The sequence below is a fragment of the Ornithodoros turicata genome, chromosome 4 (assembly GCF_037126465.1).
Source record: "Ornithodoros turicata isolate Travis chromosome 4, ASM3712646v1, whole genome shotgun sequence".
Taxonomy (NCBI): domain Eukaryota; kingdom Metazoa; phylum Arthropoda; class Arachnida; order Ixodida; family Argasidae; genus Ornithodoros; species Ornithodoros turicata.
In genome coordinates this window covers 36,830,224-36,852,935 of record NC_088204.1, presented here as the reverse complement: position 1 = coordinate 36,852,935, position 22,712 = coordinate 36,830,224, and the positions used below count along the sequence as shown (strand labels likewise).

The 22,712-nt window shown below is 47.1% G+C and overlaps 1 protein-coding gene across 1 annotated transcript in view; it reads left to right on the top strand.

The window, feature by feature from the left end:
- The window catches only part of LOC135393004 (uncharacterized), a 204,616-nt gene that overhangs the window by 122,743 nt on the left and 59,161 nt on the right, over nt 1-22,712 (top strand). Inside the window, exons 7-9 of the mRNA XM_064623605.1 lie at nt 7,005-7,046; nt 7,130-7,144; nt 7,240-7,260. Of these exons, the coding sequence (XP_064479675.1) occupies nt 7,005-7,046; nt 7,130-7,144; nt 7,240-7,260 (78 nt within the window). The remainder of the gene's footprint in view (nt 1-7,004; nt 7,047-7,129; nt 7,145-7,239; nt 7,261-22,712) is intronic.

Here is a 22,712-nt window from a genome sequence, read left to right as displayed (position 1 = left end):
CAAATAATTGACGAGTTCGTAAACGGAGGAGCGTCTGATGGGCTTGCCCGACACGGAGACACAACCCTCGCGATCCCAAGAAAGAACCTTCTTTAATTCTGAGACGACCCTTTCCGCTTCCTCTTCGTCCACTACTGGAGAGAGGAGCGAATAGTAAAAGTCATTTGTAGCGTCGGACGCCTTGTTTTTATTGTCGTAGGGGTCAAATCCGTACTGCTTGAGTATGCAATACAGTGCTTGCAGTATGAGTTTCACTTTGACGTCGTCACTCTCCTTCGAGGAAAGAATGTTTCCGATGGAGGAGGAGGTGGTCACTTCAATCCTCTTGGCCATTGGCGAAAAGGTTCAACACGGCGGAAAGTAGGAGAGGAACCACCGACGAAAGAATGCCCTGTCCTCGCTGCTGAGACAGATAGCGCTTCAAACGTTGTGGATTCTTGTGAATCTTTTTGTAGGCGAGCCGTCGTAAAAAGCGTTTGTGCTTCTTCAAACGTTCGAACATGTCTGGAGCTAGAGCCACCTTTCCCTTCAATACATTGAGACAAATTTCGGAGAGGTGTTTCATGTCGGACGAGGAAGAACGTCTCAAGACGTCGCGATGACGCGAGGGGGTAGAGTGGAGAGTACTTTTAGTAAAGTGAGGTGAGGGCGGAGATTCATTTCGGAGCCTAGATATATGACGTTCTCCCGGAAAGATATTGCTACGCAACCTGTGATCTTCGTGCGTATAGTTGTGAAGATCCATGAGTAAATAAGCCTGGGGCGACGACATCACTTTTTTATATGCGTCCAGAAAATACTCCAATCTTTGCCAAATAGCTGTTGCCCAAAATGTTCCATCTGGTGCACGCTGCGCGCGGTGCGCCACAGGACGACGTAAAATGGCTACTGTCTAAAATGGCTACTGTCGAAAAAGATGTTTTGATCGAGTAAGAAGATCGACGCGTTGGCGTGGTGAGAACCCCGAATGAAAAGATCGTGTCCTCCTTCAAGGAACCGACGTCGGTCATGTGATCGTCGAGAACCATCAGCGTAGCGCGTGACGTGTCCCACTCTCGCGGTAGCTCCTTGGTAAATTTTACGGAGTCCCCAAATTCGTCCTGCATGCTCGCCGAAGCATATTTCTGCACGTAGAAGATTTCTGATGTAGGCTTGTCCAGAACGAAAGTAGATTTGCCACACATGGTGGGGCCGCTTAAGATACAGCGAAAGGAATGACGGAAACGAAAAGGTTCGGGGGAAGACATGTTGCGTGCGTACACGTTGCACGAAGAGAAAGAAGAGACTGAGACTCGAAGAGAAATGCATTGCTTTTATTTACACGTCGTCGTTGTCGTCCTCTACATCGGAACTGCCTTCCCAATACAGATTATCCAGGCTAAAGTTGGACTTCTTTTTCGGCAGTCTGTCCGCCTTTAAGATGCGGTCGAGCATCTTCATCTTGTCCTGACACATTTCTTGACGCGCTTGCAACCATACCAGGTGGTGGACTTCAAAGGCTTCCTCCACGATCCCGTGAATAAATTCGTGAAGTTCTTCGTTTTTTGTCTTTTCCTTGCGACGACGAGAAACACAGGAGAATAAACCACACATGGCGTTTTCCACGTATCGGTCAGAATGATGACGCGAGCGCGGTGCGCGCTGCCTTTATACAGATAAACGCGCGCGCGCAAAGAAAGGAGAGTGAAACCAAAACTCAGAAGCCACCCGTCGCCGCTAGGCGCGCGCGCACAGAGAGTCGAAACCGAAAACCCCTGCGGGCGGGCGGGCGGCGCAGAGGGCGCTAGGAGCGCGTGCGCGCATGCGCGGTCGGGTGGAGCAGAGGGCGCTATAAGCGCGCGCGCATCCATAGCTGCCGCGGCGCGTCGTCTCAGTCAGTTTCTCTCTGGCTGTCGCGGAAAGCAGACGTGCACTCCCCGCGCTCGCTCAGTTTCTGCCTGGCTGATGAGCAGTCGCCGCGGGGGAAAAGGTGAGTGATTTGACGCGCTCCTTTTCTCGCATGTTTCACGTGTTTAGCGGCGACCAACGAGTGATTTGACTGCGCTCGTGTTAAGCCTTTTCTCGCATGTTTAGACTTGTTTTGCGGTGAGCAAGCCTTTTGTTCGTGTTGACGCATGTTTAGCGATGCGTGCCCAGTGGTTCCCGCCTTGTGTTAGCTGCATAGTGTTGTGACGCTGTGGTTAGGCCTAAGCGATTGCCCCCGTAAGCCTTTTTCCCCGATGTGTACTGTTTTCTCCGTGCTGTTTTAGCAGTAGCGGTTAGACCTTTTCTCTCGCATGCCTAGACTTGTTTAGCAGTGCTGTCATTTTTACCTCCCGCCAGTATCTTGTTCTCTGTCTTTCTCGTCTAGAGCTATGATGGTGGCGCCATCTGGTGTGATGCCTTGCAACTAAGTGGCCACCTGCCGTTGATCTCTGCAACTGCCCGTCGCCAACTACCAACATGGCGGGCGCTGGTCACTCGGGTGTTGCGAAGCGGCTTCTTCGCCGCGGCATCGTTGATTTTCGAATAAATTGTTTCTCTCCACTCTATTTCTATCTTTTTATTTTATTTTCTACCTATTTTTTATCTTTATGAACACAGATTGTCGGCAACACACAGGGTGGTCTGGACACGTCTTAGATGCTCCCCAATTAGTGTAATGACTCCCTGGAGGGTCCTGATTAGTGTGGGGGGTCCCAATTAGCTCTAATTGCTAATTAAACGTGTCCAGAAGCCTTGTAGTGTTGCGGACAGTCTGTGTCCAGTATCTACTACTAAAACCAAGTTTCGAATTGTTTTTTATGTGTCATCCCATATCTCTGGCCAACCGTCATGTCGTGTTGTCGAAACAACAACGTGTTGTCGAAAGGGCCGAACATGAACAGTGACCTCTTGCATCTCCTACTCACCTTTCGGTACCACCCGGTTGCCCTCACTGCCGATATCCGGAAGGCATATCTCCAAATATTAATTCGGCCGGAAGATCGCGACGCCCTTCTTTTCCTCTGGGTGTCCGACCTTCCATCTGCCTCCAACGCGAACCCGCCTCTGCAGGAGTGGAGAATGACACGCGTGCCCGTCCCTCCCTGCGACCACCTTGCAGCACCATTTCAGATCCATCAGCCATCGTTACCCAGCCACTGCTGTACGACTTTCCATCAGCGTTTACATGGATGACTTGGTAGTCGGGTGCAGGGATTTCGCCGAAGCTCAGACTTTCTACAAAGAGACCTGAGCTATCTTGCAAGTGGCGGGGATGGACATTCCGAAATGGGAGTCAAACTCTACAGTCCTTCAAGAGAAATATTTAAATGATGGAATCTCATACGACAACGTCTCTGACGTGGGGTCAGTTCTTCGGGTACTTGGTATGCCATGGGACAGACAATTCGACGAGATCTGGGTCCCCGCGCGGTCCGTCCAGGCCTTCACTAGACGCGCCTTCCACGAAACGTGGGGTACTGCAGGTTTTCTCTCGACTATATGATCCTCGGGGTCTCCTCTTTCCGTTCGCCATTACAGCGCGCTTACAGTTCCAGACTTTGTGGAAGGAAAAATGGCCTTGAGACTCACCTCTAGAGCCACCACTGCTGGACGCATGGCACGCATGGGTGGACGATCTGGCAACTCTCTCAGAGGTACGGCAATCAAGATGGGTACTCGGATCCCAGCACAGCTTGCTCGATCTTCAAGTATTTGCAGACGCAAGCCCACGGGCGTACGGTGTCGTAGTATATGTTCGCAGTCGAACAAGCAACGGCCGCATCAAGGTTTCCTTGCTCATCGCCAAAAGCCGCGTTGCTCCACTGAAGCCTCTAACATTACCCCGACTAGAGCTTCTCGGGTGCCTACTCGCTGCGCGCATTTTCTGTCGCATCATCAGTTCACTGCGCATCGCAGCACTCTACAATACGCTTGCACTGGGTCAAGAAGGACACTGACAAGTGGCCACCGTTTGTCGCAGCCCGCGTAACCAAGATACGACGGCTGACAAACCCGCAACAATGGTTCCATTGCGACGGCAAACACAATCCCGCGGATCTGCTAACCAGAGGCGTATCCGCGAAGACTCTGCCCGACAGCCAGCTGTGGTGGTCAGGTCCGCGGTGGCTGTCGCAGGAGTTCAACTCAACAGCTGCTCCCATGGTTGATACAGAGGTCTTCCCGACGGAAGAAGTTTGCTGTGTGGCAGTCGCGACCAGAATGGACCTCCCGCTGTGGTTGGCAGATTACAGTTCACTGAAGCATATTCTAAGGCTTACGGCTCACGTGCTCAGGTACATCCACAATATGCGCTACCCGCATTCAAGGACGACAGGTCCACCTTCTGCAGATGAATTGACGTCAGCCGAACTCGTCTGGGTACGCAACACACAAACACAAGCGTCTCCTGCGGAAGTGGCAGCACTTGAAAGATCCGCGCCAGTATCGCGCACCTCTGCCCTACTGACCTTGCAGCCCTTCCTCGATGAGACTGCCGTACTTCGCGTAGGAGGTCGGCTCCAGCAAATGGACGATTCCATCGATATTCGCCATCCGATTCTGCTCCCGTCGAACCACCGATTCAGTGCTCTGGTAATCCTGGACACGCACGAATGTTTGCATCATGCGGGAGTCCAAGACACCCTCAGTGAATTACACCAAAGGTACTGGATCCTCAAGGGCCGTCAAACAGCTCGCCGCACGCTACGCACGTGTCTTCCATGCAAGTACAGACGGCTTTCACCCGAAACCGCACCAGTGGCCCCGTTGCCTAGAAAAAGAATCACGAAGACTAATCCGTTTGATGTTGTGGGAATTGATTTCGCCGGGACTCTTTACGTCTCGCATACCGCACTTCGCGAACAAAAGGCCTACATTGTTGTCTTCACATGTGGTGTCACACGCGCCGTTCACCTTGAACTTGTACATCAGATGTCCACCGAGCGGTTTTTAACAGCATTCCGCAGATTCATCGCAGGACGTGGTCTACCCTCTGTCATCATGTCCGATAACGCTAGGACCTTCCACCAGCTGTCCCGTCTTCTCGCAGTCCTCTCGTCACCAGGTGTGCAGAACTTCGCCGCCAATCATCGAGTTTGTTGGAAGTTCATCGTCGAAAGGACACCCTGGTGGGGCGGGTGGTGGGAGAGGATAATACGCTCGTTCAAAGGAGATCTGAAGCAGTGCCTAGGAAGGCGTCGACTGGACTTCGAAGGTCTGGTTACTGCGCTGTGTGACATATAAAGTATCATTAATTGCCGACCACTGATGTACATTTCTTCGGGCGTATACGACCTGGACCCTCTCACGCCGTCGCACTTTCTCATTGGGAAAAGATGATCAGCACTTCCAAGCTACACCGCAGCCACCACGCCGCAGAACGCTGCGGAACTGCGCCGGTTTCAGGACCCAAGAACAGATACGCATGCAGTTCTTGTCAAGGTGGCGTAAGGTGTACCTCCTACAACTCCAGTCCGCTCACCTTGGTAAGCGTGAACCAGACACAAAGTTCAAGATTGGAGACGTTGTCATTATACACGACACAGGAGCGCCACGAATGTTCTGGAACCTCGGGCGTGTCCATCGGCTGATATTGGGACGCGACGGAGTAGTCCGTGCCTGCGAGCTGACACTGGCGAACAGATCGCAAACTCGGCGCCCGGTACATCTACTGCTTCGCCTGGAAGCGGATATAGAGTCATCGGCGGCGCGGGAGGATGTTGGAAAAGGAGAAGGAAGAACTGAGTAGGGCGCGTGATCACGAGAATAAAATCACTTGTTGGTTTTCATTGGGCAAGAAGGCGAGCAGTCGTGGTCCCCGTTACTTCGTTTGAGGAAAACCCAGGAAGAAGTCGGCCCAGGACGCACTTTCCCCCAGGGCGTCAGTCGTGACGTTGCCCACATACGTGAGGCCGACAACGGCAAGCCCTATCACCACCCACCACCACCACCACCACATACTTCGTTTCGCTAATTCGGAACAGCGATAATACAAGTCGCCGCGCAAAACGGAGGCACCAATTTTAATTGAAGTTATTTTTCGCTATACAATTACAATCAAAATTATTATTTCTAAGACAACACTTCTAAACTTACTGTGTGTGACCACGATTATGTTACCCTAATGCAAGGAACACATTAAGCTTGCCTTGCCACTAAGCGTTTAGAACACAAGCATATTGCAGCGCCAACACTGCAGCACGAAAGCGCGTATTCCAGCCCGAGAAACGAAGATGCTTGCCAACTTCTGCTGTCGACAGCTTCTGGAGAAGAGGGGGGCAAGTTTAACACATTCCTTTGCGCCCTTTTTTCCCCTCTTCGTACAGAACGGCGCGGACCAAGCTGCTCTCCTGATAGAATGTGGGGGAAAATACGATATACTCGTCAGTGGGCTTTCAACATAATGGGAACTTGTACCCTTTAGCATGAGGCTTGAGGACAGACAGCACAATACCGGCCAATATGCTCAAAAGCACACACCAGTCCACAGATTCCGAAACATTGGTATTGATAAGTTTGAGCAATAAGTTATTCGCTCCGTAAATCAAGCCACGATCCTCTGTTGATAATATACCATACACGAGCCGCTGAAAAGTATCGCCACGTAAGACATACAAATGACCGCGATGAAGTTTGCAGTTTATATTGCACCGCGGCCTGCTCTATTGCTTGGGGATGAACCTCTTTAACGCTACATGAGAACTTTCAACCTTTTTAGAGATATCGGCTATATAAACGTTTGATAAGTGAATGACTTTCCTTTTACTGTGGTTTTCACCTGAAATTCTGAGATAATTTGGTTTCAATTGAACAGTTAGGTTTACCTTGCACCTTGCAGTGGATCACCACCGTTTTGGCGCACTATAGCTTTAGTTGCTCGTGCGCTATAAAAACTACAATCATCATCATCACCATTCCACCATCTCAAATACCAAATTCACTATTCTGTGAAACATGTTCGGTGTATTAGGAAGAGTAGTTAGGCGCACGTTTGTATTCACGTTTGTATTAAAGTATGTTCGTTTTGCTAATTCCATTAGCATCGAACCGTGGGCAGCCTCCAGGTAGAAAGACGCCTTCAGGTAAACAAAAGATATACCTATATTATGGTTCCTAGCATTCGTGGCTGTCATTAACATGACTGCTACAATCGTCACACTTTCAGGTGCACCGGATGAAAGTAAGGCCCAATTCTATAGCAAAATTTGAAGTTTGCACTTCTACCTCTGTTTTTATCGAAAGAAAAGTCAATATGGTGTTTTTAACGATTTCAAGGATCCTCCACACCCGGGATGGGTATGTACTCACGTACCTGACTATTATATTGATTTTATATCTGTTATAATTATTTTCAACGTGTTGACCTTATTCTTTACTCAGGGGACAGGTAAGACGAGTAATACATACGCGATATATTCGCATTTCTTTTGTCACAGACCAAACCCTACTTGAAAAACGCCTAACTAATCGCAAGGACGATCGCAAACAAACCATGTACATGAAACGTTATATCCCCTAACGCTGTAGTCTATTCAAGACATACAAGGATAAAAAAAGAAAACAAGCCTCACTGCGCCCTGTTGCATACTTCAATTGAATGATGGCAGTTGAGGAAAAGGCACCACAAAGCCACGCTAGGAAACACCGGGACACGAACTCACCCTCAACACATTATTTCTTGCATTGTTCCCAGTACCTCCCACATTCGCAAACACTGATGGCGGAAGGAACCTACCTCATGAAACACAACGCTAGCCTCACCACGCAGAGTTCCTAGTTGCATATTTCAACTGAATGATGGCACTTGAAGAAAAGGTACCAATAGTGGGACTGTAAGCCACATCATCTGATCGCCGGTCAGAGATAATACTATTGCTATACCTACCCTCTCTTCAACGTACAAAGCCACGCTAGGAAACACCGGGACACGCACTCACCCTCAACACATTCTCTCTTGCATTGTTCCCAGTCACTCCCACATTCACAAACACTGATGGTGGGAGGAACCTACCTCATGAAACAAAACGCTAGCCTCACCATGCCCAGTTCCCAGTTGCATATTTCAACTGAATGATAGAAGTTGAAGAAAAGGTACCAATAGTGGCAATCTAACCCACATCATCTGATCGCCGGTCAGAGATAACACCATTGCTATAGCTACCCCCTCTTCAACGTACAAAGCCACGCTAGGAAACACCGCGACACGCACTCACCCTCAACACGTTCTCTCTTGCATTGTTCCCAGTCACTCCCACATTCACAAACACTGGTGGCGGGAGGAACCTTCCACATGAAACACAACGATAGCCTCGCAACGCCCAGTTCCTAGTTGCATATTTCAACTGGATGATGGCAGTTGAAGAAAAGGTACCAATAGTGGGAATCTAAGCCACATCATCTGATCGCCGGTCAGAGATAATACCATTGCTAGCTGCCCTCTCTTCAACGTACAAAGCACCGCTAGGAGATACCGGGGCACGCACTCGACGTGAACACATTATCTCTTACATTGTCCCCAGTCACTCCCACATTCACAAACACTGATGGCGGGAGGAACCTTCCTCATGAAACACAACGCTAGCCTCACCACGCCCAGTTGCAGTTGCATATTTCAACTGAATGATGACAGTTGAAGAAAAGGTACCAATAGTGGGAATCTAAGCCACATCATCTGATCGCCAGTCAGAGATAATACCATTGCTAGCTTCCCCCTCTCTTCAACGTACAAAGCCACGCTAGGAAACACCGGGACACGCACTCACCCTCAACACATTCTCTCTTGCATTCTTCCCAGTCACTCCCACATTCACAAACACTGATGGCGGAAGGAACCTATACCTCATGAAACACAACGGTAGCCTCACCACGCCCAGTTCCCAGTTGCATATTTCAACTGAATGATAGAAGTTGAAGAAAAGGTACCAATAGTGGCAATCTAAGCCACATCATCTGATCGCCGGTCAGAGATAATACCATTGCTAGCTTCCCCCTCTCTTCAACGTACAAAGCCACGCTAGGAAACACGCCGGGACACGCACTCACCCTCAACGCATTCTCTCTTGCATTGTTCCCAGTCATTCCCACATTCAAAAACACTGATGGCGGGAGGAACCTTCCTCATGAAACACAACGCTAGCCTCACAACGCCCAGTTCCCAGTAGCATATTTCAACTCAGTGATGGCAGTTGAAGAAAACGTACCAATAGTGGCAATCTAACCCACATCATCTGATCGCCGGTCAGAGATAATACAATTGCTATAGCTACCCCCTCTTCAACGTACAAAGCCACGCTAGGAAACACAGGGACACGAACTCACCCTCAACACATTATCTCTTGCATTGTTCCCAGTACCTCCCACATTCACAAACACTGATGGCGGGAGGAACCTTCCTCATGAAACACAACGCTAGCCTCACAACGCCCAGTTCCCAGTAGCATATTTCAACTCAGTGATGGCAGTTGAAGAAAACGTACCAATAGTGGCAATCTAACCCACATCATCTGATCGCCGGTCAGAGATAATACAATTGCTATAGCTACCCCCTCTTCAACGTACAAAGCCACGCTAGGAAACACAGGGACACGAACTCAACCTCAACACATTATCTCTTGCATTGTTCCCAGTACCTCCCACATTCACAAACACTGATGGCGGGAGGAACCTACCTCATGAAACACAACGCTAGCCTCACAACGCCCAGTTCCCAGTAGCATATTTCAACTCAGTGATGGCAGTTGAAGAAAAGGTACCAATAGTGGCAATCTAACCCACATCATCTGATCGCCGGTCAGAGATAATACAATTGCTATAGCTACCCCCTCTTCAACGTACAAAGCCACGCTAGGAAACACAGGGACACGAACTCACCCTCAACACATTATCTCTTGCATTGTTCCCAGTACCTCCCACATTCACAAACACTGATGGCGGGAGGAACCTACCTCATGAAACAAACCTCTAGCGTCACCACGCAGAGTTCCTAGTTGCATAGTTCAACTGAATGATGGCACTTGAAGAAAAGGTACCAATAGTGGGAATGTAAGCCACATCATCTGATCGCCGGTCAGAGATAATGTCATTGCTATAGCTACCCCCTCTTCAACGTACACAGCCACGCTAGGAAACACCGGTACACGCACTCACCCTCAACACATTCTCTCTTGCATTGTTCCCAGTCACTCCCACATTCAAAAACACTGATGGCGGGAGGAACCTACCTCATGAAACACAACGCTAGCCTCACCACGCCCAGTTCCCAGTTGCATATTTCAACTGAATGATAGAAGTTGAAGAAAAGGTACCAATACCGGCAATCTAAGCCACATCATCTGATCGCCGGTCAGAGATAATACCATGGCTATAGCTACCCTCTCTTCAACGTACAAAGCCACGCTAGGAAACACCGGTACACGCACTCACCCTCAACACATTCTCTCTTGCATTGTTCCCAGTCACTCCCACATTCAAAAACACTGATGGCGGGAGGAACCTACCTCATGAAACACAACGCTAGCCTCACCACGCCCAGTTCCCAGTTGCATATTTCAACTGAATGATAGAAGTTGAAGAAAAGGTACCAATACTGGCAATCTAAGCCACATCATCTGATCGCCGGTCAGAGATAATACCATGGCTATAGCTACCCTCTCTTCAACGTACAAAGCCACGCTAGGAAACACCGGGACACGCACTCACCCTCAACACATTCTCTCTTGCATTGTTCCCAGTCACTCCCACATTCAAAAACACTGATGGCGGGAGGAACCTACCTCATGAAACACAACGCTAGCCTCACCACGCCCAGTTCCCAGTTGCATATTTCAACTGAATGATAGAAGTTGAAGAAAAGGTACCAATACTGGCAATCTAAGCCACATCATCTGATCGCCGGTCAGAGATAATAGCATGGCTATAGCTACCCTCTCTTCAACGTACAAAGCCACGCTAGGAAACACCGGGACACGCACTCACCCTCAACACATTCTCTCTTGCATTGTTCCCAGTCACTCCCACATTCAAAAACACTGATGGCGGGAGGAACCTACCTCATGAAACACAACGCTAGCCTCACCATGCCCAGTTCCCAGTTGCATATTTCAACTGAATGATAGAAGTTGAAGAAAAGGTACCAATACTGGCAATCTAAGCCACATCATCTGATCGCCGGTCAGAGATAATACCATGGCTATAGCTACCCTCTCTTCAACGTACAAAGCCACGCTAGGAAACACCGGGACACGCACTCACCCTCAACACATTCTCTCTTGCATTGTTCCGAGTCACTCCCACATTCAAAAACACTGATGGCGGGAGGAACCTACCTCATGAAACACAACGCTAGCCTCACATCGCCCAGTTACATACTTCAATTAAATTATGGTAGTTGAAGAAGAGATCCTACCAAATTACTGCTGTCGTCATTCAATTGATTTATGGTCTCTAATTTACTGCATAATATCAGGATGCAGTGCTCTGGTAGACCGTAAGGGAATCCACTCAGTGAGGAACATATGTGCAATATGGTAGTATTGTACTACACTCCGAGAAGGAGAAACTTGTATAATTTGAACCTAAGCTACTTTCGTTAGACTTTGTGAGCACACGACCAACTGTCACCATGCTGATGGAGTTTAGGATAAATAATGGCATTGAGAATGAATCAATGGTGGCATTGTGCGGTGGTGCGTTGATACGTAGGCGCAGCACGGAAGACGTGATTGAATTTTACTTCTGTGGGCCGCGCATGTAATTTTCTATGTTGTCCTGTAAGGTATCCTGCATTTTCTGATTATGGTGTTCACAGTCACCTATGTACTGCTGGAAGCTATACGTAGATACACCAAGAGTTATCTGAGTAGCAGTGTGTACTCGTGCACGTGTTTCATTGGTGATAAAGCTTAGCAAAACGAGCGTTATGACCTATATTAGTCCATTACGCGCATCTTATAGTATTAGGGTATGCACTTAGGGTAGGGTTGTCATATATATAGGGTACTTTGGGTTGATGCAACCACTATAATATATTAATAATTCCGTGCTCTACGTCGTGAGACAACGGTGATCATGAGCGACGCCACAGTGGGCCGATCTCTGGAATAATTTCGCTCGTCTGAGGGTTCTTAACGTGCGCCGAAATATCGAAACACGGTACACCACATTAGGCGCTTTTACATGGGCGCATACGTCGACTGAAACCAACAGTCGACGGATCGCAAAGATCAACTTGGGACGGTTTACATGGCAAGAAGCGATGCGCCTTAGTCCGCCGGGCAATTCAGTCGACTCAGTCGATGACAGCGCTGCCAAGGCACTAAAGTGGTCACTTTGCAATTGCACACTGTTTTATCAGTGTGTGACTTTCTTTACTGCGCCCATAAACATTAAAGCCTTCTACCAACGGCCCAGTCGATAAATGTACACCTTGAACGAGTCTTGTTTTGGCTGCATTTTATGCCAGTCTGGCAACAGCCCTATACTCACCCCCACAAACACCATCCATCCGTCGCCATGTTCATGTTGCGGGTGGAGCACGGCGGCAGATGCGGTTGTGACGCAGCGGAAACCGTCGGCACAGTCGACTTACCCGGTTTACATGGCAAAGGCGAGACGACTTCAGTCGTCTGATCTACCTCAACGTAGCGACTTATTTCTGCTGCATCGACGTCCCCTTTAGGTCCATCTAGGCGGGTTTACATGGGGAGGGGAGATCGACCTACCTCGCCCAGTCGACTTATGTCGCCTTCATGTAAACGCGCCTATTGAAAGGGAATATCGCATCCGAAGACGTGGGCTGGAAACAGTTACGAGACTACGTGGCACTATTTGATATTCCATTCTGCCATTTTTTAGATGAGAAATGCTCGAGTATTAAATAAACGAGTTCTTTTCGAACACGCAACCTCTGAGAAAACAAACGTTGACATCATCGTAACGCAAGAGATGATTCGACCAATGCAAGGTCGGCGCGGCGCTCCCTCATTTTATCTCTGAAATACCATCCGCTTCGTCTATGGGTTCGTGTGTGAAATAGACTAGTTCCTCGAAATCGCTGTGAGTTTCGCTCAATATTGAAATTGCGACGTGTTCGCCTCGCCACGTTGTGTTCCTCGGCGAAAAAGTAAGAAAACAAACATCTGGGGCTAGCCTAGAAGTGACATTTCACGGACGCAAGGACAGGGACGACAGCGAAAACGCGAAGTAGCATTCGCCGTCAGGCTTCCTGTCGAGGCAAATGGATTGCGCGTTCCGCACCTTTGTACCTCGTATTTTGCCGATGAAACGTGTGTGGAATTTTGCGACGAAGCAGATGTATTGCAAATCCGTATGGGGCAAGCAGCAAAAAGAAAGCAGCTGAAGCCCGACTGTGACGAAATTGTTCCAAGGGCGAATGGTAACTACCGACAAGCAGGTGAGCGATTGCTATAGGTGGCAGCATGTGGTGGGATAATAGATGTCTATTTGATGTCTAACCTTAAACATCTGGAATAACCTATAGAATGTCTCTTAACCGCCCTCCAGCATAGCAGTAGACGTGCTAATGTAACACTAATAGCCGTCTAATCTTAAACATCGAATGCCTACGACGCCTATGATGCCTAAAATTAGTCATTATGTTAGCCAATTAGTCAATTAGTCACATGTTAGCCACATTTAGACTTGTATCACATATTTATGCAACAACCTTTTTTTTTTAGAGCAAGGGCAGTACTACTTTTGAAATGTGATGTGGGGAAGCTTACGCTTGTCCCATCCCACAGTTGGCAATACGAAACAACCTTCACAGGAGCTTAACACAGTGTGGCCTTTGTGCTCTGCGAAAAATTATCAGAGTAGTTCGTTTGTACTGCTGTCATGACAGAGCGAGTACAAACCGTGTGTCCTGCAGTCGTGAGGTTGAACAATTTTTATTTGCACTAAACCCATGAACAACCTAGTCGGAAGAAAGTTAGAGATCGTTACAAGCAGGCAAGAGAAAATACGACTGCCCAAGAGGTGTTGCACTGAAAAATATAATTGCGAAGAATCCCTCGGCTCTCAGCGCACCAGTTTGGAAACGGCGTCGGCAGAATTCTTTTGTTGGGGAAATCTGATGTGACCTCAGGCGTCGGGCCAATCGTTGGACGACGGTTGAGTAACTTTGTTTCTTTTTTTTTATCTCCCTGGGTGACGTGTGACGTTCAGAGACTTTCCCTTTCTCATATGTTCTCTTCTCTCCTTGTCCCAGCTTTGGCGTTTCTGGGCAGTTGTGGGTGGCTGTGGATTTTCGTTCGCGTCGAGTGAAATCGATAACAAAACACGGAAGCGTTGGCTGTTTCTGTTATACAAAATGTGTATTTTTCTGCATTAGGTATTTGCAAATCACAAATATGCAGTCTGCTGTAGCTCCGCCAAAAATAATCATATGACATGAACAGTATTGGTTCTGAAGTTCAAGTGATATGCCGAAACAACTTTGCATTCACTGGTATCTGATGTCACACGTGCAAGATTCCCAATAGAACAACATTATATTGACTGCGCCGGCGCACACATTCACAGATCCAGTATGACAGAGAACTTGTCCATATCCCTTTTGCTGCTTGTGTAGGCGTCTGGTCGACCCGACACAGAGGAACTTTATGTGCAGCTGGTACGCCGAAAGATGAAGGTTCCCCAACTACTCAGAGTGCCTTATCCATGCAGCTGCTTTTCTGATGCAGATATGAGTTGAGTGCTCATACCTGAGCAAGGAAGATCAGAATAGGAATCAGAAACGTGAAAACAAATATTCTACCTGGCGAAACGCTGCAAATATGCCACAGGTGTGGTGCTATGCTATGCTAAGCGGCAGAATGGACTGTAGGAACTGATTTACCTGTCATCGAGTGATTAGCGGAAAAAAGCAGTATTGATAGTTCTTGAATCGCTGTCGCAACAAGCAAGCGAAGCAGACTTGCCTCCTACTTAGCTATCACTCAATTGATGTGGAGAAGTATCCAAGAGACCCCGAGTTTTTCAGAGTCAAGATCGACAACATGTCAAAGGGTCTCTGACCAGAACCTAGCAAATGCCTTTGTTTGTATGGATAACGAACCTACATGGTGCCTCCAAGTTACAATAGAAACGTTTCGTCTCTGCGGAGCCGCGAACTATTCTAAACAAGGAGCCGAAACGCGGTTTCGCTTTCAACCCTCAACTCGTCCGATCAGCGCTAAACTCTAGCTATCATGCATTGGTTTTCCTTAGTGTATGACGTAAAACTCCCGCGACGTTTATTGGATGAAAGTCCACACCGGAAGTTCGGGTGGTTTCCGCAACTTCCGTATTGCTGCGTGCTTTTTTCAACACGGACGTCGAAGGAGGAAGCACAGCGGAGTCAACAAGTCAGCTTTTCAGCAACTGAGAGGGAACTTCTGCTACGTGCAGCAGAGCTCGGAAGCCTTGCTTTTGAAATGTTGAGCGGCGAATCGACTTCAGTCTGAAGAGCAAGTTCCAACAGTCTTTTTAAGGTGCCAGAGTGGTTCATGAATAATAATGCCGAAACAAGTCAAGTGCTTATGCTGCAAGGAGCTGTCGTTAAAGTAACATATTTAGAACTTCGAGGGCAGCACGAACCTATGAGCGCTCATACTCACAGGTAAGAAGCGTGTCTCATGCACAATCATGCTGGTGGGTTTCAATACAAAATAGTCATTCTGAACTTTTCGTCATTGTTGGTCACTTATTGAGAAAGAATGCAGTTGAAATACTACTCGACGTCCTACTAGCTTTAGCTTTGTTCAAAGCTTGTGTGTCTCACACAGGAAATACAGGTACACTATAGATACCAACAGTTTGTGAGATGGGTGTTGCACGAACTTCGAAAAAACAAGAGAATGGTTATACCAGCCTGTACGGTGAACAGGATACGCAAAGCCTTTGATTTCAAAAACCATGATTTCCGTCACTTGGTTCATATTTACGAAAAAGTGGACTTAGTATATGGAAAGCTTGTGTCTATAAGTAATTTAGCCCAGTACAGTTCATTGTCATCCATAGCCATACTGTACGAATATTCAGACTATAACAGCATTACTTCCAAGGATGCGTCACCTGAAGGATGACGTCACCTTCAGATGACGCACCCTTGGAAATCAGTGGAGAGGCATGTTTAGCTTAGCTGAGTTGGTAAGAGCCCTGGATCGGTAATCCAGAAGATGTGGTTTCGAGTCCAACAGCTGGCTAACCTTTTCAGTGACTTCCTTCTTTCGTCATGAAGTTCTTTTATTCAAGTTTGAGATTTACTTGAGCTCTCTTGAGCGACCCTCTGCGTGCTGTCCTCTGCTTGCTCAGTGACAGTCACGTTTTATGGGTATGAGAACATTAGTCACTGTTATTATACAGGCATAGCTCTCTGTCCAGCATGATCACCGCGGAGCACATTTGCAGAAACTCGGAGGTACAAAACCTGCATAATAAATATGTGATAACCTCAAACAGCTATTATATATAATAACTAGGACATGGAACTCCAATAGCAGATGGTCAGGCAGTATAGCACAGGTAATCTTGCCATCACTATGTATTTCCCAAAATGCTGAAAATAAATCGATAGAATTACTGCAATGAACTGCTCAATTTTTCACCTTACTAACATTTTTAGCACTCTGTCTTTCACGTTTCAACATACACATGCATCAAACCTGCAGAAGCTTGTGTGTAAGAAGAGTCACACACCTCATGTACAACTGGCAGGTCTGAGTTGTATTGAGATATGTTAAGTCCTTACGCATGCTCACCACCTCTAGATTCCTTGAAATGGCACAAAAAATCTTTGTTAGTAACAACTTCACGCTATATGCCGCATTTATAAAAGAAATTGGTACCGTACTTGACAGACAACTGTCATGACCGTTGCAGATGTCTTCCTCACGTGTTCCTTCCACATCCATGAAGTCATCACCCTAACATTGTTAAAAAAGCCATACAAATTATCAGGATCTCATTCCATAGAAAATTAAATGAGGCACGAAAGGCATCATCCTGATGGTGTGCATGGCATCAATAAAGTGTGCGATAACTGAGATATTACCACTACTAGCGTACAGCAAATCACAATCACATAAATAAAATACACAATTGCACCAAGCTGTGCACATATTCACACACACACAAAAAAAAACAACAAGTGTGTGTAACTCTGTTTTGAAACTGGACATAGGAGGGTCATTTCCAATCAGCTGATCACATTTTTTCGGAAAAGGAAGGGTGTCTCCCGACTTCCGTAGTTGGTCCGTAGCAGTGGAACTTTGTAAGGTGGCACAATGATGAATTTCATACCGTAATGGCAAGTGTTTGGGATGGCGCTTAAAGATCCTGAATTTGCGAAGCGATTTTGTCTAAATGTCTAATTTCCAAGTGAACACTTTCTCTGCTGTAAGTATTTGCATGTCTTGAAGGGAGCTGAGGGGCATTGCACCTGTAGACATGGTTGTCGTACACCAGGCTATCTTTTTTTGGTGCAATGCAATTTTATCGTAGTTGCCCTCTGTGTGCTTCCCTAGATCACACAACAATGGTAAAGCTTCGGACAAACTAAGGATTTCAACTGGGTTGGTTTAGAATCCAGAACCCTCCTTTACTGTGTGCACCACTGTAAAAAAAACTACCGTAAAATTTACGTGTATTTTAATGGCAGCTATGTTGCCGGACTTTTCCCGTTAAAATTCCGGCCACTTCGGGAGAAGTACAGCTGTTAAATTTACGGTAATTCTGACGTAGCCAGAATGCTGGTTTTTCCTTGTGAAAATTACGGCGTCTTAAAAAATGCAGCCGTAAAATTTACAGGGATTTTAATTACAGCTATGTTGCCGGCTCTTTCCCGTAATTTTCACGGCCACCTGACAGAGTCGGTTTTTGGTTGAAGTGTGGAGTGCATTGACTCCCACAAATGTGGGAACAGCACCCTAGGATGTGTAATTGTATGTGTCTTCCTTTAATAGAATTGAAAGTCATGCAGTAATGTGTCACACAAGTTATAGAGACCGGATCGAGCATTTATTGTACATACAGAGAAAGGGGGGGAAAATCTGTGAATCTGTTGAATCTGCAGCGATCAAAACAACATCTTAGAGTGGCAAAGTACATTAAGCGTATTTGGTTACCAAGTGAAACGTTCCCTTACACTTCTGCTGTTTTCGCAACAATCCCCGGAACTTCTTCGTAGGTTGTGGCTCTGTTCTTCAGCTTGCTGCCCCTGCAGGGCTGATACATGGTATACTCCTATTAGAAAGAAAATCCAGGATATGTAGTACGACAGTTGCTGCCATTTGAATGCAGCTCCACATGCACACTAGTACATGGTGGCGCTAGTACGGACACCTTTATTGTGCTCTCTGAGCACTTATCGAATACAGGCGCAGAGTTATCTTAAGTTCTTATACTGGTCATAAAGACCTTAAATCACTCATATTTGGATAGTACATATGTTGATTTAAATATTGTTAGACATTGATGATTTTGTGTGGAGTGCCTGTGTGAAGACGCAATGATGTTAGAGTGTTTGTCATTACACATGTGGTCTAAAATTGTTGTAAAAATGTATGTTTGGTTACAAAGTAACCACGCTTCAGCCATATAATCACAAATGTCACTGAGATTATTCCAGGAAATACCTGCAAAGGAATTCAACAGGTAGTTCCAATCACAAGATATGTGTTAAATGAAAGAATCAGCAACCCCGTCGGTGGAGCAAGTATACACTTTTACTTTTGAAGACTAGTGCCACGGGTGATTTATGCAGGAATGAGATGGTTAGTTTACAGCAAATCACTGCACTAATCTCACCGTCCACCAGAGAATTGCGCGCCTGTGTTTTTTCCATAAAATATGTACCACATAAATTCGCTGCACCCTAATGTCCTTCATACTGCCACGTGGACGACCCGCGCCAGTATTACTCATCATGGAAAAAGAAAGAGAGAAAGCACACAATTTCCATGTTGAATCTAACACTGATTTCTTTGTTCATGGTTCAAATCATGATTGGAACCACCTCCCCATTTGCCACGCATCTATTTCACGCACTAATCATTTTGAAACAGCATAATGCAATTACGTCGCACTAGTATAACATTTTGTGACCAAAGTGGACTTCCTTTACTACTCAGTTTTTAGACTATAGTCATAACAAAGAAACAACTCGGTAATGCTTCTTGCATTCTGGATAAATAAATATTATGGAGAGCAGAGTACAGCATCGGGGTGCACCAGCCTTACAGAGGGCATCACACTTTCTTACTGCTAGGGAGAAACAAAAGCTCTCAATATATTACGATACGCAGTTACATGTACAAGCCAGCGACCAGTAGCTTTACTCAACGAATTTGTTTCCGACAAAAAATAAGGAGAGGGACACCGAACATTATCCGCCATGCTACGCACTTATTGCCGCAAATCCTAAGTAGGTAAAAAGGCACGAGTTCAATCGCAAAGGAATGCTAATGTTCAAGGGTGGATAAGCAGCATGCCAACCCAACAAAATACCCTCATTTCATGTGAAGTTACAAGAGACACCAGCTCCTTAGGTTGTACCTTTCTAGAAATAGGTGCGACATTTAAATTATGAACACTACAAGCATGTGTTACAGTCACTAAAGAACGACGGTACATACGGCTAAGAAAATAAACCGGAATAATATCAGTTGTAAGTTGAAATGTGCTGCTGCAGAGTGAATGATTGACTCAACGATTTCAGTGACTGCTTCGCTGCATCGTCGAAAATAAGACAAACGCCCATTGCGAAGCACCGCATCATCGTCGACGAAAAGGCCCGTCCAATTCACCGCATGCCCTACCGGGTCTCCTGCAAAGAGCGAGAAACGATCCGAACGCAAGTAGAAGATATGCTAAGAGATGACATTATCCAGCCGTCGACCAGTCCGTCCACGGGCATCGCCGGTGGTACCAGTGAAGACGGAACACTCAGGTGGGGGGGGGGGGGGGGGGTCTGCGTCGACTACCGGAAACTCAATGAGATAACAAAGAAGGACGTCTACCCGTTACCGCGCATCGACGACACGCTCGATCACCTTCAAAACGCAAAATTTTTCTCTTCCATGGACCTCAAGACAAGGTACTGGCAAATTGAAGTCGACAAACGGGACCGTGAGAAGACTGCCTTCGTCACTCCGGATGGACTTTTCGAATTCAAGGTTATGCCTTTCGGCCTTTGCACAGCACCAGCGACGTTCCAGCGTGTTATGGATACAGTTCTCGCCGGGTTGAAGTGGCAAACCTGCCTGGTGTACCTCGACGATGTTGTCGTCTTCGCAAGAACATTCTAAGAACATGTCGAACGGCTAAAGCAAGTCCTCGAGGCTATCAGAACTGCAGGGCTGACGTTGAAGCCTCAGAAGTGTCGATTCAGCTACGAGGAACTCAGATTTCTCGGTCATCTCGGGAGCAGCGACGGCGTACACCCCGACCCCCGAGAAGACGGCGGCCATCGCAAATTACCCTGTTCCTTCTAACGTGAAAGATGTTCGAAGCTTTGTTGGCCTTTGCGCCTACTACCGACGGTTCATTCCGAACTTTTCAAGAATTGCGTCACCCCTGAATGCCCCGCACCTCCACCAGAAATGTCACGAAGCGAAATGGGCCGGCGAGTCGTCGAATAAACAGCAAACGGTTTATTAAACTACTTGGTAGCAAAAACACAAGAATGATAGCTCTCTGAACACAACTGAGTCCAAAGCATGAATGAATGCTCCAGCCTGGAGCGCACAATCATTTAAGCGTCGCGCCGAAAGGTCCAGAAACAGCACGTGCGGTTCCCAGAGAGCAGGCGATATGTCTGGAAACTTCTTGCTTCTTCTTTAGCACGCGCCGGGATGAGATGTACCGTTTCGTGCCTGCCCTCGAAGTTTCTCGAAGATGATTCGTGGCATTATTACGATAGGCAGCTACATGTACAAGCCAGCGACCTGTAGCTTTACTCAACGAATTTGTTTCCGACAAAAAATAAGGAGAGGGACACCGAACATTATCCGCCATGCTATGCACTTATTACCGCAGATATCCTAAGTAGGTAAAAAGGCACGATTTCAATCGCAAAGGAATGCTAATGTTCAAGGGTGGATAAGCAGCATGCCAACCCAACCAAATAACCTAATTTCATGTGAACTTAAAAGAGACACCAGCTCCTTAGGTTCTACGTTTGTAGAAATAGGTGCGACATTTAAGTTATGAACACTACAAGCATCTGTTACAGTCACTAAAGAACGGCGGTACATACGGGTAAGAAAATAAACCGGAATAATATCAGTTATAAGTTGAAATGTGCTGCTGCAGAGTGAAGGAGCGAAACGATAAAGTGATGCAAGACTGATTGATGATAAAAATTGAAATACTCACTCAGTGTCACGAGAAACCATGCAAAAGAGATGCCCCCTCCTGGGTCTTCTTTCAGCAAGTGATCCAAGGCCAAGCGTGTCTTGGATGCCTTTCCACGCGACTTGGCCAGGAAGGATGGTATGGAAGTGACCATCTCTGCAGGAGCAGATTGGAACCGAACAAATTAGGCAGGGGTCAAGAACACGTAAAACATGTTCAACAATTACGACATCGACAAGTACATACGCATATGAAGCACGTGATATGTCCTACACGCAGATTCTTAAATGTTTTCACCTAGAATACAAAATTTACAGCAGAACGGTTTAGCGGAAGTGAGACCAAGCAGTAAATCTAACAGATCAGCAACATAATTTACCCAGAGGCCACATCAGTGGGCATTGTAAGCAAACGCTCCTTTTAACCCTTGATCTTAAGAGTGTCTGGCAACTATGTGCGCGGCCTTGTGTGTTCTCTGTCTAAACATGGCGCGTTGCCGTGTAAGCGTCGTGCTCTCTACAAAATAAAGGCATTCTGTCGTTATGTCACTCCGTCATCCAGCCAGCCAGCCTTCACATATGGCACAGTCGACTCAGACTCAATGTCATTCAAGCACAAGTTGAAGACGTTGGCTCAGTAGTGGCCTTCCCCGATAGTGGATCAACGCTCTCTATCATCTCGAAGTCTTTCATATCACATCTTCATGGACCCCACGTCCATGGGAGAGTCGATGGACTTTCCCCATGGACCCAAGCACCGTTAGTCGTCGTCGGTGGAGAAAAAGTGTGCCCATCGGGACAGGTTGTGCTTCAGATATCGATACAGCATGTCAGCGTCCCTGTACACTTCGCAGTCCTTCCAAGGAATGCTGTGCCCCTCATCCTGGGTGTGGATTGGTTGGCCACAGCCCATATGGAACTCCATGTGAAGCCACCATTCGCCACAGAACTCTACCATCGCCCCACGGGAGTCACAATAACTTGTGTTGAGCACTTCCTTCCGCTGTTCTCTCATGCAGTGTTTGTGCACAACTCATCTCTTGCAAAAGCGCAAGCCGCATTCCAGCAAGGCGGACTTCAGACCAAGCCATTACTTCATCAGGAGTTCCCAGCATGGGCAGTCTTTGAAAGCCTTCGAGACCAGCCTGCACCTACAGAAGTGGAGACAACATCCCAGTCAGCTCTGCACGTTAGCACAACACTTTCTCACCAGCATTCACCGCAGCAGCCATGCCTGCCTGACAGGCCACGGGTAGGCGTGCAGCTTTCTTCAGTTGAGGCCCAGAAAGTGGAGGATGTTCTCCTTCAGCACATCACTTTGTTTGCCAATGATGACCAAGACCTGGGACTGTACACGGGTGTTCAACATTTCATTACTTTGCTACCTGATGCTAC